We start from the raw sequence: 18,670 nt of genomic DNA, 5'->3' as shown, positions 1-18,670 counted from the left end.
TCTAAGACCCACCTCCTTGCTCTGATTGGTTGTATTTGGCCAGGAGTGGTGCATTTCTCATATATATATATATATGTATATATTTTTTTTGTAAACGCTGCGTACTGCAGCTTTAATATATATAAAAAGTCCTGTTTTTTTTTTTTTTTGTATTATATTCCTTACCTCCATAAAAAGGCACCCAGCCCCCTCGGATAATTTTGTCTGGAGCCGCCACTGCGCCTGGTGAACCACAGCTTGAGAACCGTGGATGTAGTGAATCTTGTGCAACCAGAACCTGCCTCTGAAAACACCTCCACCTGTCCTGGAGGACTTTATTCCATCGGATTAATGCAGCTGGTTGCGTCTTCGCATAGAGGCTTACCACCCAAAACAATTTATTCCTATGAGATGCATTTCCATATCATACCACCGCTGCAGGTAAACTAATCCCCCTCACCGCTGCTTGAAAAAAAAATCTTGACAGCGCATATTTTGCGCTGCATTTACTCTAATCCTAAACATTGCTAAGCAATTCAAGAGCTTCCAACCCGATGTCAGAAAAGAAGAAGGAGCCCCAAACATTTCCCCACCATCGTTTTCTGAGCCCTACGGCCTCACTGTTCCCGTGGAGACCAGATGGAGATGCGGTCTGGGGGACCGAGCCGCCCCCACAGGTTGACCCGGTCATACTCTCTGCCTCAACGCATTACAAGTCATTGACTGGCACTCCAAAGGGGGGATAGCAATCAGAACTTAGTGCTCTAATGTTGCTGATGGTGGTGTCTTTAAATGGAGCCATTATCCTGCCTCCACTACATGACATGGCCGCTACCGCAAAATGTTCACATATTGCACAGCTTCCAACGAGCTCTGTGTATAATAAATAAAATAAATAAATAAAGAGCGGCTTTGAGCGCTTTATTGAACATGAGAATGTTTCTCTTTAACTTTACACGATCGCTGTTACCCTGTAAAGGAAGCTCAGAGAAGCAGGAAGAATTTCTAAAAGGACAAAAGCTCTCGAAATAGCTACGCAAATAAACCTGACTTGACTCGACCTCAAATCTGTTTTTGCTTTTCTGCAGTCCAGCAGCTTTCATTTTTTAGCTCTGTGTACTGTAGTTGGAACCAAACGTTCACATCACCGCTGAAAAAGATACAGAACCTTTTTCTCTGAGGAAATAAAACAGCATCGATCAAATAACATAAAAACTTTTTTTTAAAAACTCTTAAACTCTTAGGTTTGCATACAGTCCTTTAATATTGGTAGAATTATAACAAACATTTAATTTATCCTTCCCAAGCTCCGAACAATGGGGGGTTTTGTGGAAGTTTGGCCCAGGGACTCAGTTATGTTTTTTGGGGGTTATTTTTTTTATTACATTTTTTTATGAATTTGAGTTTTGCAAACATTGTACTTTCTATACATCTCTGGAAAGAAATTAGGAAAACACTTAAATTATCAGTTTATATGGTTTTACTTTTTATAGACATATGTTTGAGTAAAATGAACATTGTTGTGTTATTCTATGAACTACTGACATGCCTCCAAAATTCAAGCAAAAATTTTGTATTTATTTTCCAGACAATTAAAAGGTTGCAGTGCTTTCAGACCTCAAATAATGCAAAGAAAACAAGTTCATGTTCATTTAGAAACAACAATACTGATGTTTTAACTCAGGAAGAGTTCAGAAATCACTATTTGGTGGAATAATCAGGAGGTTTTCAAAGGGGTTCGGTGCAGTGGGCTCTTCATTTGACATATGATTAAGCGCTAATAATACTTTGGAATTTTTCTGAATATAATCAATACTCGAGTGTTTAAAAATAATAAAGTTATAGTAATTTTATTTTGGGGGGAACAACATGGAGTTGCTGGCAAAAGCAACATTTTTTTGCGCAAAAGGCACCAAAACAGTCTCCAGCCCAGGGCCCCACATCCCTGTACATCCACCCCTGTATTTCTATAGTGCATGGTTTCTACAGCTGCCACATCTGCTCAGATTCCCCTCTATTTATCCCTCAGCTTGAGCTGAATTGTCTGATGTACAGCTGAACCAAAGAAACACTCAGTTTACTAATGACAGGTCAGCCTCTCGCTCTGCGGCTGCACAACGCAGAGTCAGGCCTCATCTGAGAAAGAGAAGGTAAACGGAGGGAACAGTCGCCTTGCTCCCGCCCGAGCGCTTTCCTTCGCTGAGCCTCGTTCATCCAGATTGGATTAGGACGTGATGCTGCGGAGCTGCCGGGAACAGATCGCCACGCTTGCACATTATGCTGCACTTCTCAAAAATGTATATATATGTATTTTTTTTTTTACCCCAAATGCCCTCTAGGAAAATCTGCTGTGCTGAAGTTTTTCAGCGCTGCTTTGCTTTACATACAAATATCTTCAGCAATCCGATGCTTATCAGTGAAGCATCGGATGCTTCACTATCTCTCAAACTGTGCAGCGTTTGAGAGATATTAGTATTTATTTTTTAAATGATTGGATCTGATTTTACCCAATCATTTGCCTGCGTTGTATTCAACCGTGAAGGAAGTCACGCTATGAAGCTTACCGGAAACTACATGCGCCGCAGATAAGCATCCAAAATTAGACTTTTGTTAAAACCCAAGGATCAACACAGACCGAGTGGATCTGTTCACTTCCCATAAATCCAAGACGGAGCTCTGACGGGAGATGAGAATTGAGTGGAATTGCGTAGAAAGAGAATTTGCCTGGCTGGTTGAAGAATAACCACAGTCTGGGTCCAGACCTCAGTTAGCAAGTGAGATGTTCAAGGTCAGTTAAGAGAAAGGATTTGATTTGGATCATCAACTCCTCTGGAGGCTAAAGTTTCCAAGAGTCAACTCCAGGAAGCTTAAACTGGGTCACAAACAGAACAATGATCCCAAGCAGAGCAACAGAATGGCCGACAAAGACAAGATTAGGATGAAGGTATGAATCAGTGAAAATGCATTCAGTGAGCCGCCCGCATTCCTTCAGGAGAACACCTCAGAGAGCGCCGCACAAACGAGAGTCTGGGAAGAAATTTCAATGAACTGCAGCAGCAGTTCACTGATTTCTAACTGATGAATATCTTCTTCTCTTTTCCCATACTTGTATTGCTCTTGGTTGTTTAGAAATGCAGTAATAGAAACAGAAGAATGCTTTCTCGCGGTTTCCACTCCCCGACTTTTCTCGCTGTCTGCCCGCAGAGAGAAATTTGTCAGGCTATCGCTTTGAGGAAAAGATGACGGCGCAGAGCTGAGGCATTGAAGTCGATATCTTCTTGTGTTTTTTTTTCTCTTTCTTTTTTAATATTACAGGATTGTGGAAAGCTTGGCTACAGAAAGTTAAATGGGACAAAATGCTGCATTAAAACTGCCTCCGGTGGCTTATGATGGCATCCTCAGCATAAAAGAAAAGAAAAAAATCAGTTTTTCTTTTTTGCAAAGTCACCATCTAAAGTATCACAGTGAGTTGGAGGCTCTGAAGTTTTCCCGTCTCTCTCCCTGTCGTTCCCAGGTCGGGCGTGGCCATGCCATTTGGCTGTTTAACGGTTGGGGAAAAGAAGGAATACCACAATCCTTCGGACGTGACGGATAAATATGACCTGGGTCAGATTGTTAAATCGTGAGTATCTTTACGTCTGCCTTATTGTGATCTGGAGACCTGAACGGAGCTTTTTACCACCAAACGCTTCTTTTCAGGGAGGAGTTCTGTGAGATCTTTAGGGCCAAGGACAAAGCCACCATGAAAATGTACACATGCAAGAAGTTCCTGAAGAAAGACGGGAGGAAAGTCCGGAAGGCTGCCAAAAATGAGATCCTCATCTTGAAGATGTGAGTTGTGTTAACAGTGTTAAGCCGTTTTTTTTTTCTTTTTTAAATAGCATTTTTAAGCAAGATAATAAAACGTGAATAGAAAGAAGCAGCTCAAATTGAAAACGTTAGCACCCAAACTTTTTTTTGCTCTCTCTAAATCGGTTTTTCTGATTATCTGGCTTTCAGTAAATCCTGCTTTAACATAATCTTATTGAGCTATTTGTTGCTGATAGAGAGATAAGTGTGTTATTTTCTCTTTCTGGAAACTTTGGGAACACATAGCTGGATATTATTAGTCGGTCCATCCAGGATGTTGCAGTTTTTTGTTTTTGTTTTGTTTTGGGGTTTTTTTACGTCATTCCTGCGACCTAAAATAACTGATTCTGCATCACCTTTGAAAGTCTTTTATTTTGAAAGAAAAAGTAGTCTGTACCATTTAGAAAAAATTAAATAAAGCAAAAAATAAATAAATCATCCAGTAAAAAAAGAACACATTCATCTTGAAGTAGACAATCAATTGTAACAATATTTTAAAAAGCTAGAAGTATCTAATATTGTTGTTGTCAGAGATCTCACTTTTAAGTTGTTTAATAAAATCCAAGCGGCGCATAAATTTATACATGCGAGAAATGAAAAAAGTTTAATTTTTTTTATTTATTTATTTTTTAAGCCGAGTTGCAGGGATTGGTTCGATTGAATGAGTTGGACTAAAACAACCTCTAGATCAGGGTGTCAAACTCATTTTCATTTTGGGCCAAATCCAGATCGTGAAAGCTCTTAAAGGGCCGGTTGTGGCAGAATGTATTGATAAAACCTGTTCACAAACTCTTAAAATATCAATGAGTTCTTAAAATTAAAACATTATTGAACATATTTTCAGTCCCTCCAGGATTTTGTGATACTTTTAGATTTTTTGCAATAAAAATCAAAGTGTTTGTGGTAGTACCGTAATTTGTAAATATTTGCGATATCTGCACTTATTTATTATGGTAAATATGACTTTTTATTACTGGCTATATAGATTATAGACTATCATTTGACATTGATTAAGGCTGAGGCAGCTGTTTAGTACAAGTAAGAAAGTTTTTGACAATTTTTCAGAAAAATATGCAATAAACTCCCAATTAAGTGGGGGGATTTATTGATTTTGCATGAATGTCCACGATAATTCTCAAGAAACTGGTGGGACTGATTGATAGAAATTGGCAGTAAGCAGATCGTTCAGGACTCAGCCGCTGTCCTTCTAAATCTCCTTCTGCTGCTCAAGAAGGAAACCGTTTGTCACCTCCGAAGAGGTGGCAGAGAAATACACGACTTTTTATCCCGTTTGCTCTCTGTAGTGCAGGCGCTGTTGATCTGCTTGGTGCCAGTGAGATCAACGAAACATTACTGCTGAATAATAAACGTTGTAAATGACATTTTTGACCTGCGGTTTCCTCGCCTTGCTGCTTTGGCTCATGGAATGACATTGCTCTCTCCCTGCCTTCTGCCTTCCTCAGGGTGAAGCATCCCAACATCCTCCAGCTGGTTGACGTCTTCGAGACCAAAAAGGAGTACTTCCTCTTCCTGGAGCTGTGAGTGTAGACGTCTGATGGGGGGAATGAAAGGCTTCCAGCTCGTCTCTACCCCCATCGAGCCGCTTCTGTAGATGGAGCGCTCCTGGGGGAACGGGCCGGTGTTGCTCGGGGCCCGAGCGGATTCTGAGAGCGGCTCTCGGCTCCGCATCATTTGGTATTCAGATCCAATCGCTCCGGTCGCTCCGTTCTCTTCTTCTCCCCGGTTTTGGGAATTTGGGTGCATTTCTGTGGAAATTCTAAATGTGGAAATGAATGTTTCCCACTGAGAAGACCTGAGGGATTTTTGGTTATGCTGAAAATTCAGCAAACAAGAGTCATCCATGGGGAAATGGTAATTATCACTCTCACCCCGTGGACGCTTCTCCGTTCTTAGAAAGACAGAAATACTTTCTCGTAGCTGAAGTCAGTTTTTCTGAGTTCTCTAGATTACAGGGAGCTTCCGTCACATTTATTTGTTTGATTTTGTGGCAAATGAGCTGAAGAAAACAGAAAAAGAAATGTAAAACACAATGTAGCTAGCTTGCAGAAATGAACGAACTTTTTATTTGTTTCTTTTTCTACCCACCTCTCCACAGCGCGACAGGCAGAGAGGTGTTCGACTGGATCCTGGACCAGGGCTACTACTCAGAGCGGGACACCAGCAACGTGGTGCGGCAGGTCCTGGAGGCCGTGGCCTACCTGCACTCCCTGCACATCGTTCACAGGAACCTGAAGGTAGCACAGCTCAGCAGCAACACTGCAAAACCACTAAACCCAACCAAGTATCTTTTTGGTTTGGTTTCAACTGCATATATCTTTGTACACTTGAAATTAGACTAAACAAACCTACAAATAACTTTTTTAGCAACATATAGGAGCTTGCTTTAAGTCAATAATTCCTTAATATTGCTGATAACATTTTTATTCCACAGCCAGATTATTTCACTGGTAGTATGGGAATAATGTCTTATTTGTTAAAGCTGTCACCATGTTGTGATATTATAACATGAGACAGATAATTTGAACAGATCGATCTCCTCCCTGAGCTGTTATTACCGTCTGAAGAAACAAACCGCTCCCGACCAGAAACAACCAATCAGAGCCAGGGGCGGGACTTAGTGCTGTCAATCACACTCGTGTATGCACATTCTCATCTTAATGTTACAGGAAAACTGTTTATCTGACATCATCTGTGGTCACTATAACTAGTCTTAGCACTCACGACAGGCTACCTGTAGCTTAGCCTAGCAGAGAGCGAGGGGGAGGCTACGAGCAGTGCATACACTAAGGTGATTGACAGAGCTAAGACCACTGTTCAAGCACAGTCTGAAAATGAGTTCATAGTCTGAAAGGATTGTGAGCAAAGCCGTGGATGTTGTGCAGTGTTTCTTGTACATATTGGAATATTAAAAGGTTTTGTTTCAAAGTTGAATTATAATGAAGTACAAATTAAAACAGATTTTTTTTTTCTGTCATTGACTTACTCAGATTCTCCGCAAAAAATATTAATTTTAATTGTTAAATATAGTAAGCGTGTGACTTTTTGTCATTTCCCACAGTTGGAGAACTTGGTGTACTACAACCGTCTAAAGCACTCCAAAATCGTCATCAGTGACTTCCACCTGGCCAAGCTGGAGAACGGGCTGATCAAGGACCCCTGTGGGACACCAGAGTACCTGGGTGAGATTATGAAACGTGGTGAATCAGATATGACATAATGTGGCACGAGGTTCTGGGTCAGTGATGATGTTTGTGTTTCTCCTGTTCAGCTCCTGAAGTGGTCGGCAGACAGCGGTACGGCCGGCCTGTGGACTGCTGGGCCATAGGTGTCATCATGTACATCCTGTAAGTCATCAGAATCATCTCTAATTAGTCATCTTTAGTCCAAATACAGGAAAATGTGTGTTTTTACCCCAATCGTTACATGCTTCAAAACCAATTACTTATATTATTTTTGTTCAATAAACACATCAACTACTAGTATAGAAATCTGGTGATCTGGTATTTTTCTTCATAAAATGCAAATAAGATTTTTTTTTCTTCTTTGATTCTTCTTTTTACTGCCTGCCTCATTTTTTTTTACAAGAAACAAACTCCTCATTTTAGACCTAAATCTAATAGGTCTGATTATCTAAGCTCTTGTTCACACAAAGCTGGGTATTTCTGAAAACAAATATATCCGCCATATTGTTGAGAAGAAATAATTTCATGTGCACGGAATCAGTTTCAGAAAAGTTTTCATCCACATGAACCCAAACAAAGCCTTCCCTGAGTGTTGTTTTAAATATGCCAAACCCATAGGGGGCAGTGTAGCACGGAGCTGAAACCTGTCAGCCAATCGGTTTGCTTCAAACCAACCACAACTTCCTGTTAACAAATGGACACGATGCAAAGAGGTTCATTTGTGTGGACAGACATGCAGGCTGAAATATATTTATTTTCCCAAATGCAAAGCTGCATGTGAAATAAATTTAAGTCTAATTTTGGACCTTAGATTCGAGGCATAAATGGAAAAAGTCTTGAAATTCTCAGTTGTATTTATAATTCTCACCTCTGTCAAGCAACCTGTTTCAACCATTTTTATGTTCTTGGAGTACAATACTTTTTTTTTTTACATCAGAATTAGTAGATCAGGCATAAAAAAGAAATGTATTTATTTTATTTATTTCGAACATGATAACAATATAAAATCACACACATGAACTAATAAATAGGAAAATCAGTACTGGCCTGATCGGTGCCTCTCTACAGTGACGTTCTCAAATGTGGTCGGCATGTCTTATAAAGATTTAATGACCCCCACTGTTTTTAATTTTTTATTTTTATTACCACAGTCTGTCAGGCAACCCTCCGTTCTACGATGAAAGCGATGACGATGATTACGAAAACCACGACAAGAACCTGTTCCGAAAAATCCTGGCGGGTGATTACGAGTTCGACTCTCCGTACTGGGATGAAATCTCCGATTCGGGTATTCTCAGTGGCAGCTTCTTACACACACACTTCACACACTCCAGAAGGAACCCGCCTGCCTTTCTTCCTGTTGACTTTTCAAAGTGGTTACGGTTGTGTTGTCATGCCGTCAGGAAGTAAAACCCTTCTTCTCGTTGCGTTTCCTTCCTTGTGACTTCTCTCTGACAGCTAAGAACCTAGTTGCTCGTTTGATGGAGGTGGATCAAGACCAGAGGCTGACGGCCCAGGAGGCCATAAACCATGAATGGTAGGTGGAGGACTTTTTGATATATGGTGCAGACTAAATCAGAGTGCCGGGAACTGAGTGTGCTAAACGTGATTAAAAAACGTCTCAGGGGTATTTAAACAAACAAAACAAAAATATTTAAATAAAAAAGAAGATAAATTATCCTGAACAATTTGGACAGATTGTCGCTTGGTCTGCTTAGTTGTACTGGAGAGGCATTTCCAACGAACTTTACTCTTTAGTAATATCACAATCTTCTAGGACTGCACCGAAAGAAAAGGACTAAAATATCCCTCATATTTCTGAAAGAGCATTAGCAATCTGCAACTTATTTTTGGTGTGAGTATAGCTGGTCGTTTCATATCCTCCTCTTTCCTCTGCAGGATCTCGGGTGGCGCGGCTTCAGATAAGAACATCAAGGAAAATGTGTGTGCACAGATAGAAAAGAACTTTGCCAGAGCTAAATGGAAGGTGAGCCCTTTTGTTCTCTTCCTCCACAAGCTGAAGGCATTTCAGGTCTCACTTCTCGTTGCTGTGAATTTAAAGAAAAAGATTGTAATGGCACCTTGTCGTAGCTTCCGTACCACCACTTTAAAGTTTCCACATTTTGTCACATTGCAGCCACAAATTACAGTGATACTGGAGTTTTATTTGAACAAGCAAAACAAAGTGGCAAGGACGGGTACGGAAGATGATCAGGACCACTGATGGAGGAAAAAAAAAAATCATACTTTTTCCCCTCAAATTTCTGACTTTTTTCTCAGAAGATTAAAGTCAGAATTCTGAGAAAAAGTCTGAATACATATTTGGCCCTAATTTTCTTCCATAAAAAGGAAAGGACATATTTTACAAAAAGAAGTCAGCAGTGCTCATTTGTCTTGAGCTCCATTTACTCTAATCCTACCCAAAGATAGCAGCTCTCTTCAGAGGACATGGCCGTCCTTAACTGGAGCGGCACAGAGAGCTAAGAGGTTCCTGGTGACTCTGGAGGACCTGCTTATCCACATGTTGTTTGTTGCTATGGTTTCTCTGTTTTCTTCTCTCTCTTTCTGCAGATTTAGAGTCAGACTAATAAGGTGCTGACTTGTGTTCTCTTCTTCCTCTCCTCTATGCATGTCTCATTTCCCTTCAAGCCTTTCCTGATCTTTCTCTCTTTCTTTTCCATCTTCGTGTCCGTTACACTTGACATAAACTCCAAGCAATTTCTAACAAAGTTTTATGTATGTATATTAAGTGGAGTATCGTGGCAAAAGCCATAATGCTCTGTTTATGAAAGTAAATCTGTTGGGCCTAACTTTGACACTCTGAGTGCCACAATGTCGGACAGGACATGGAAAAAAAAAAAAAAAAAAAAAAAAATATATATATATATATATATATATATATATATATATATATATATATGTGTTAAAATTCCCATTCTTCCTCTTACAGAAAGCTGTGCGAGTCACCACCATCATGAAGAGACTAAGAGCGCCTGAGCAGAGCCACTCGAAGCCCGCCGTCCCTGCAGCAGCTGCCGACCCCACGGCTCCCCAGACCTCCGCCAACCCCTCAGCGCCTCCGTCTGCGGCCGGGCCCGACGGCGCTCCTGACGCCGCCGGAGAGGAGAAGAGCCAACAGGCGGCGGTGGCCCCAGCCGAAGAACCCACGTCACGCTGCAACGGCGAAGCTTCTGCTGCGCTTCACACGGCGGGCGAGGCGACGGATGAGCAGGGTTAAAGCCCCGCCCACAACCCCCCCTTCCCCCCACGGTACCGCCCGGTGCGAACTCTCCTCCTGCACACTGTACATTAGCTGCTAGCATGGTGACACTGACTCTGCTTCTTCCTCAATTGCAGCATTAGCATCATCTCATGAAGGCTGTGTGCTACCTTCCCTGAGTGCTGCCTTTCTGTTTTTTCTAACCTGTATAGCGCTTTCTTGTTAAATAATCAAATCTGTCTCAAACTTGAGCTTCAGAGAGTCAAACAGGTTCATCTGTCAAGCCGTTGGCTCACACCTAAAGCCTGCCATTACAAATCGTATTGAGTGTAAATAAATGAGTGACGTTGTACTAAAACTGATTTTGATTAGCGCTTAATAAGCCAACAAGGGGGCAATTGCAGAAACGGTCCCCTGTAGGCCACCGTACTAATCAACAACACACACGGAGGAAGGTACTGCACCTGGAAAAACATCCTTACCCTCGAACCGTTCCAGATCCTCATCATCACAAACTGCAGTAGATTTTATTTGATAAATCAGAGTGAAATAATGCATTACTAAGTGATTATGGCTTTCAAAATATCTACATCGAAAATCTGCTAAAGCTCAGTCAGCCTGTCTAAAGAGCATCTGTCAACATTCAGTTCAGCTGATTCTTAATTGGATACAGGTTTGTACTTTGACTAGACCATTCAAACACATGGATACGCTTTGTTCTGAACTACTCTCGTAGCGCTGACTATGTTGAGGGTCATTTTTTTGCTGAAACTTGAATTTGGCTCCAGTTTTAAGCCTTGTGTAGTCTGAACTTTCTATTGATGATGTAATTTTTTCTGCTCCATGAAATCCCAAACAAAATCCCAACTTGTGTTTGTATGGAGCTATATTGGGGCCATAAAGTTGGTTTAAATAATAATAATAATAATAATAATAATAATAATAATAATAATTGAAATTGACAGATAAAAATATTTAATCTGAAAAGTAGTTTTGAACTTTTTTGTCAGTTCCAAAAGCATTTTTTTCATGTTCAAAACTTTGTTTTCAGTTTTCAAATAAATTTTTTTCATGTTGGGGGGAAAAAAAATCAAACAAACTTATTGGTCACAGTTTAGCTCCACTTGTTTCCAATTGGAGAAAATGATCAAAGGGTGTGAATATTTCTTCATGGCATAATGTGTGTTTTCCTTCCAAATGAGAAATGCTTGTACCTGTCTATTCCTTCAGCGTCTTCACTTCCTGTTATTGTCCACTGAGCACCGGAAGCTCAGACTGGCAGCTGGGAGTTCTTAAACCGGTTCTGTACCTTTGAACAAGGCAGCTTCGCATATAAGCACACAGACACCATGTTTCCTTTGCTCCCGTGCTCAGGAAAGAATCTCCTGGCTGTTAAATGTAAAGAGCCTGTACATAGAGACCTTTGTAGAAGTAGCTAAGAACAGCATGCATCGTTTCCCACTTCGTAGAGAGAGCTACGTTGTTGCCGACTCCGTCTATCCGCACGCCGCGAAAGCTTCATCCATAAAGCGCACTGTGGCACATTACCGCCCCCATGTGGTCACAGCAGGACCAGCACGGTTCCTAATGCATAGCAGTTCTTTGGCATCAAAATGATCAGTAGCTGTTTGTTTTCCTGAACTCGCCACATCCTGACGCCTTCAATAAGCCGATGTCAGCCGTTTTTCTTCTGCCAGATCTCCGCTTGCCTCGTTGCTTTTACTTGATCCTGACATTTGTGCTCTGATGCTGTATAAAAAAAGCCGCACATGTCTTAATATTTGGCTGAAACTGTAAAATAATTTCTTAAAAAAAACATAATAATAATAAAAAAAAAACATTAACCAGGCGAATGTGAGGGAAGGGTTTTTTCATTGAGGTTTTTCTTTTTATTTGTCTCACTTTATTATCATTTTTGTTTTATCTACAGTGCCCTCCCACTTATGGTAGTCCTGGTAAAGGTGTGCAAAAAGCCTTAAATAAAAATACATAATTAGCATTGCCGCAGCATTTCGCAGACTTTCTGCAGCTCCAACCGGATGGTTCGGAGTGTTTTTCACATTTCAAAGGCCGACACAGACGGAGAGAGATGTTCCTTCAGTGTGATCTCTTCTCCTCAGCTCACCCGACAGTGATGTGGGGTGAACTGTGATGACTTTATGTGTGTTGAACCATTTCTGGGTTGACCAGGCCACATTTTAACACTTTGTCCTGCTGAACATGACCCACCTTTAGGTATTTAGTGGAAGCCACCGGTTTTATATTTAACATTTTGCTTATAAAAATGTCTCTCTAATTCTCTAACGGTGATCTTGGGATATTTTTGTCCACCTCTTTAACCACCAATGAGTGAGAGACCTGTGCTTTTGTTAAAAACATTGTGTAAAAAAAATATATATACATATATATACACATACGTTTTCTCTCTCTCTGTTTTCTTTTTGTTTCTTCAATTTTATTTACTCATTAGTTTGTTTATTTTCTATTTCTTTCTTTGTTTTAATAAGAGAGAAGTTCAATAATTGTAGAAAATGTAATTTACTTATTTTCTATTTTTTCTTTAAATTTAATTAATTTATTTTCTAATGTTTTTTTCCGTTTTTATTTATATGTTGGTGATATGATTTTGTCCTAATTTTATTTATTTCCCAATTGTTTTTTAAAATTAATTTTAGTAACATTTATTTTTGTATAGTTTTCTTTGTTTAGGTGTATTTATTTTCTAACATTTTTCTTTTTAATTTCATTTGTTTATTTGTTTTCCAATATTTTTTCTCTTAGTTTTTCTTATTCATTTATTTTCAAATGGTTTCTTTATATATATAAATTTGCCCATGTGATATTTTATCTTTACAATGGGTACTTATTAACTTGTGAGGGACACTGTGTGTTTAGTTTATTTCAACTTATTTTCAGTTTATTCTTGATGAACAGTAATAAGAACCATGTTTTCCTGTCTTTAGTGCAGTCAAGCATTAATAATACAGAGCAACAGGTCCAGATCTCTGTGATCACACCACAAAGAGAATAAAAAAAAACGGAGCAATATCTGACTGGCTGCAGAAACTGTGATTCTTTGTGTCATTTTCAATCCAGTCCACGTAACCTTTAGCAGAAGTCTGTGGCCCTCCCCGACTGTCAGCACCATCACCGACACACACAGCCTCTGGCATAAGGTTGATGTCAGATAAATGTGCGTCCATCCGTGTGTGTGTGTGTGTGTGTGTGTGTGTGTGTGTGTGTGTAGGTGGCTGTGTGGGTGGCCTGTTCTGACACACACTGAAAATGTTTTTTCCCCCCATCGGCCACAGAAAGAGAGCAGCCTGTCAGTACGATGATCAGATTTCTTCATTTATATCCAATAGGTGATGACACACACACACAGAGACGCATGCATGTTTGCATGGCTAACTTTGTGGGGACTTTCCATTGACTTCCATTCATTTCTACAGCCTAAATCTTATCCTTGTCCTAACCAAAACTCAATTCACACCTTAGTCCTAAATCTGACCCCTGACCCAAAAACAGCTTCGGTCCCCACAAGGAGCAGTGTGTCCCCACAATGTTGTATGTGTCAGGAAACTGGTCCCCACAAGGTATTAGAAACAAACATACACACACACATGCACACACACAGTCACTTTGATTGTTCAAAGAGTACATACATCTGAATTTTGATGAAAATGTAAATTTTGAATTAAACAGGCTACTGTTCTTATTATTAGCTTTAAATGATAGATACTCAAGTTACAGTTTATTTAACATCTTTTTTTATTGTATTGAATCTGATTGGTCATTATGTCACCGTGTATTTTGTTATGCTAACAGTTCCTTGCAAACATATTCAAACCCCATTAACTTTTTCACTTTTTCTCACATCAAATCAGAATCTTTATTGTGCTTTATTAGACATAGGGAGAATTTTTTCTTTTTTTTTTTTGTCATTTGTTGTCCTCAAAATACCTAACCTTCACTCAAACTTAATGGATTTTCTAAGAACTCACAAAAATTATGCCATGGCAGTATGTTATGAGACAGATAATCTTTGACAAAGAAAAAAAATCAACCTCCTCCTCCCCAGACAAAAACAACCAATCAGAGCCCGGAGGAAGGTCTTAGCGCTGTCAATCAATCTCGTGTACATGCTAATAGCTGCTAAACAACGTAACGTTGCAGGAAAACTGTTAATCATCATCAGTGACCCATGGAGACACATCCCTCCATGTTTGCTGTGACCTCTACACGGCCTTTGACGAATGTGACTGACCATAATAAAACCAGGAACAAATCTCCTTGAGAGGCGTTTTGACAGGAACATTATTGGAAAGCATCGATTCCACACTTTGTGAATTTGTAAATAACTTCAATTTTCATATTATTGGCTGAAACCGAAAACGTGTCAATACCCAGTTATGCCCGGTATGTTAATCAGCTGTTTGCTTACTCCAAAACAGCTCAGATTTACTCTGAATCCAAACACAAATTTGACCATTTTAATATCTCTGAAGCTGCTTTTTAAAGTAGAGGATGGGTTATTTATGATTTAGCAGTAAAACGAAAATCATTATTTTCTTAGAAATGTAAGTATTTTTATGTTGGGTTTTTGTTCTGCTTCTGCTCTGGTGACTTGTCCCTGGTTTCCCCGTGGCGCGTCACAAATTTCAAACGGGATTATTTGTCTCTTTCTTCTTTCCACACTTAAAGTGTATTTTTAAGTCTTCTCAACCTCCCACCTGAGCTGTAGACCTGTGCAGCTCCTCCAAAGTCACCAAGGGGCCTATCGGCTGCTTCTCTGGTTTTAACCCTGGAAGATCCAGATGTAGAAAACATAGAAGAACCTTGAAAATGGTTTTGTAGGAGTACGATAGAGATGAAAATATGTTTTCTGAAAGTATTTTTGCTTTTGTAAGGTTTTATGAAACGTTGTAGAGTTCAATCTCTAGGTTTAGGAGGGAAAAAACCCCAGAAGAAATCTATATATATATATATATATATATATATATATATATATATATATATTTTTTTTTTTTTTTTTTGTTAAAATATATAGATGATGTAATATCACAACAGTGGACCTTTCTGGGTTAAACATCTTCACAGTTTTCTCTCAGCTAACAACAAGCCTCAGAGGTGTTCAAAGAACATTTTATGACAACTTCACAACTATTACACACTTTATGTCAGTCTGACTCATAAAAACCCATCTTAAGGCTGAAATGTGACAAAATCTGAATAAGTTCCCAGGATGGAGGTGGTGAATATATTTGCCAGGTAAATAATCCCTTTAGAGCCTGAATCAGAGAAATATCAGAGAAATATTTCATTTGTTAGCGGTCAAATGTGTTTGATGTTAAATAAACACTGTTACACTCTGAAGCACTGCTTTCCCCCCCAACACGTTTTACTCTTTGTCTGTGTTCATGCTCCAACAGATGTTACTGTTCATGTGGTGTTTCTGCCAGGAACCGGCGGTCGCCCGCCGCTCCCGTCCTGCATTTTCTTTTTTGTAAAGCTCTGTAATGTACTCCTTGACTGACTTGATGACTTTAACAGTAATAAAAATTGATTCCGTCTCTTTGTTTGGGTCCTGTTGTTTCTCCACTTCATACAGTGCATCTTTTTAAACCAATTAGGATTATTTCTGGAGAAAAGTGGGGAACTCTGCTCCCTCCCTCCAGCCAGAAAGGGAGCATCTGTGTCGCGCTCACTCAATTAGCGTAGACTCAGCAGCCGTGATTGTGGGGCGCGAAGTCCCAGCAGGGCCGTTCGGTGACACTTTTCCAGGATACTTGAATCGGAATAAGAATGCAGAGCCTGGAACCTCTGGGGTTGAATTAGGAAGCCTCTGTGGAGCTTTCCCCTGTTTCCTGCCCGTTGTGCAAAGCTATGCAGCCACCCAAACTGTTAGCGTAGCTTCAGAGGAGCTGAACTCTCTGTGTGTCATGATGGCTTCATGTTCAGGTTGGAGGAGGGTCACTTCTTCTGTTTCTATCCAGCCACCATAAATTAAAGTAAAATGTTATATGAGGGGCATTGCAGATAGAGACTAAAGGAGTACATATCTGCCAAAACAACTCGGACATTCTTTTTTTTTTAGATTAATCTGGTTAGTTTGGTTACTCCAAAACAGCTGAATCAACTGAAGAGTTGAACGTTTTCAACAAGCAAAAATATGACATACTGAGTCATATATATATTCTCTTTTTTTACTATACCAGTCTTTTTTTTTTACTTCTCCAGGAAATTTGAATTTTTGACTCTAAAATTAATAAAAGTTTTCAGTAATTTTTGCTAATTCTTTTACATACTACAATAAATGACAAAAAAAATGACGTTACACTGACATTGAAAATCAGCAAAAATGACATAACTATGAGATGTTTTTGATCAATTTGATCATGAGTATACTGAGTATATATACTCAGTATACTCATATGTACACTGAGTATACATAATTGAAAATGAGCAAAAATAACAGTATGGTGTTAAAAATGACACAGGATAACATGACGATGAAAATGAGCAAATATGACAGTGTGATGTAAAGATGTGTATGATTATACAATGACTGGGTCATTTTTGCTCATTTCTTTCGTCATTCTATACTATGAGGATATCATATTTGTAGAAAAATACAAGCAGAGAACCTGCATACATATTTACATTAGAAGTCAGTCATACCGACACGTCTGACTCAACAAAGAGGAGAAAGTGAACCGCCAACCAGAAGAGGAGCGATACTGCCCTCTGGTGGACAGGAATATCACCTAATCAGACTTGTTAAAGTCAGCAACGTGTTTGATGCATCTCTGCGCCAAAGACCGGTACAGTTAACAATTTCACAAATACTAAAGGCTTACAACTGCTACAACTTACGGATCATTATTAAATGTAACAATGGTGTAAAAATACTGCTCAGTCACTGCCAGGAATAATGTATAATGATAATAAATCCTCTTGATTTAGTGAAATCTAAAAATGTACAAAAGAACATGAACATCACAGACAGCAAGACGAGGCCGGCATGTAAGAACAAAGAGGAAGCAAAGAGCAGGAAACAAACCTGAAAGCAGCAGCAGCCAAAGTTCACATAGGAGGAAATGACAACTGTCCTGGTGGGTTGATGAATAATCCCAAGATTGTCTGAGGTTGTTCATTTGTAGCTCTTGGATGAAACACTGAACCCACAATTTGCCCCCGGTGCCAGTTTAGCACTTTAGGTAATGTACTCTTGTATACTGCACAGTGTATATATAAGATATATATATATATATATATATATATATATATATATATATATATATATATATATATATATATATATATATATATATATGTATATAAAACATATGTAAGATATAAGAAGACTACAAAGATTCAAAAGTACCTGTGATTATTCGTGAATCTCCATTTGCAAAGTTGATGAAACTTGTGGCTTCGCCTGAAAATCAGGGTCCATCATCTGCCGTATGAACTGGAAACCCTTGCAAAGACGTGTGGTAAGCCTAAAAATGAACTTAACTTTTTTCAGTAGTGCCAAAGTAAGAATGTTTTAGATTAGAAAATGACAACAATGAAGATGACAACGATCTCATACTTACCCCAGTCTTCACTGTTGCATAAACACTTTCAAAGTTTTACTCAGTAATTACTGACTTTGTCTTTATTTTCTCTTTCTCGGTCAGATGGTGTTTTCCAATTTACTGACAAGCTAATGAAATAATAATAATAATAATGAAAACCAAAACATACATTTAGGAAACATCTAGAATACAGCAGCCTCCATTAGCTCTGTCATCAGGTGAACTTCACCACTGACTGCTGATGAAAACATCCTCTGGGTGTGAAGTTGGCGCCACCTGCTGTTTACTTCCATGAATGACCTCATACACTGTTCATCAATTATTTATTTTAGGAAAAATATTATGAAACTTCTACATTAAACTCTGATTTATTGTTATTTTTATCCATCTTTTAATGTTTTCCCTGTTTGTAGACTCTGACTAGAAATAAGTAACCACTTGTGAAGTGTAACAGAAATGATTCATACATGTGGTGTCATGAATAAAAACAGAAATGTGAGCATGAATTTGTATTTAGCACTTCTGAGTCAACACTTTAAAGTGTTGATCTTTCAGAAAAGAGCTTCTATGACCTTTATACAGAGACTGTTTGTTTCCCCGTATTTCTCTTTGCTAAGTAGCTCAGTCACATCAGCATCTGAACATCAGGTCTCATATTGTGGTTCAGATTTATTAGATTTTGGTCTTTGGACTTTGACCAACACATGATCTAAACCTACGGTAGCTGTGGCCTGTTATTGACATTTGTCAAATGACGATCAGTGCAAAGTGACAATTCTCTGCTACTGCGCTGCTTCTCTTCATGAATGCTAAAGCTAGTTAGCACAGCCACCGAT

General features: G+C 39.2%; 1 protein-coding gene across 1 annotated transcript; it reads left to right on the top strand.

The window, feature by feature from the left end:
- Window positions 1-2,795: 2,795 nt before the first annotated feature.
- On the top strand, window positions 2,796-10,876 carry camkvb (CaM kinase-like vesicle-associated b). Its single transcript, XM_015002712.2, has 10 exons — window positions 2,796-3,601; window positions 3,679-3,810; window positions 5,292-5,366; window positions 5,945-6,083; window positions 6,908-7,028; window positions 7,118-7,193; window positions 8,183-8,319; window positions 8,490-8,568; window positions 8,931-9,018; window positions 9,982-10,876. Exons 1-10 carry the CDS (start codon window positions 3,507-3,509, stop codon window positions 10,267-10,269), a joined length of 1,230 nt encoding a protein of 409 aa, XP_014858198.2. The 5' UTR covers window positions 2,796-3,506; the 3' UTR covers window positions 10,270-10,876.
- The last annotated feature ends 7,794 nt before the right edge of the window (window positions 10,877-18,670 follow it).

This window comes from Poecilia mexicana, unplaced genomic scaffold, assembly GCF_051168715.1.
Source record: "Poecilia mexicana isolate PSO_F unplaced genomic scaffold, ASM5116871v1 scaffold_5, whole genome shotgun sequence".
NCBI classification, from domain to species: Eukaryota; Metazoa; Chordata; class Actinopteri; order Cyprinodontiformes; family Poeciliidae; genus Poecilia; species Poecilia mexicana.
The sequence above is the reverse complement of the archived record's forward strand: the minus strand, read 5'-3'. Positions and strand labels throughout refer to the sequence as shown.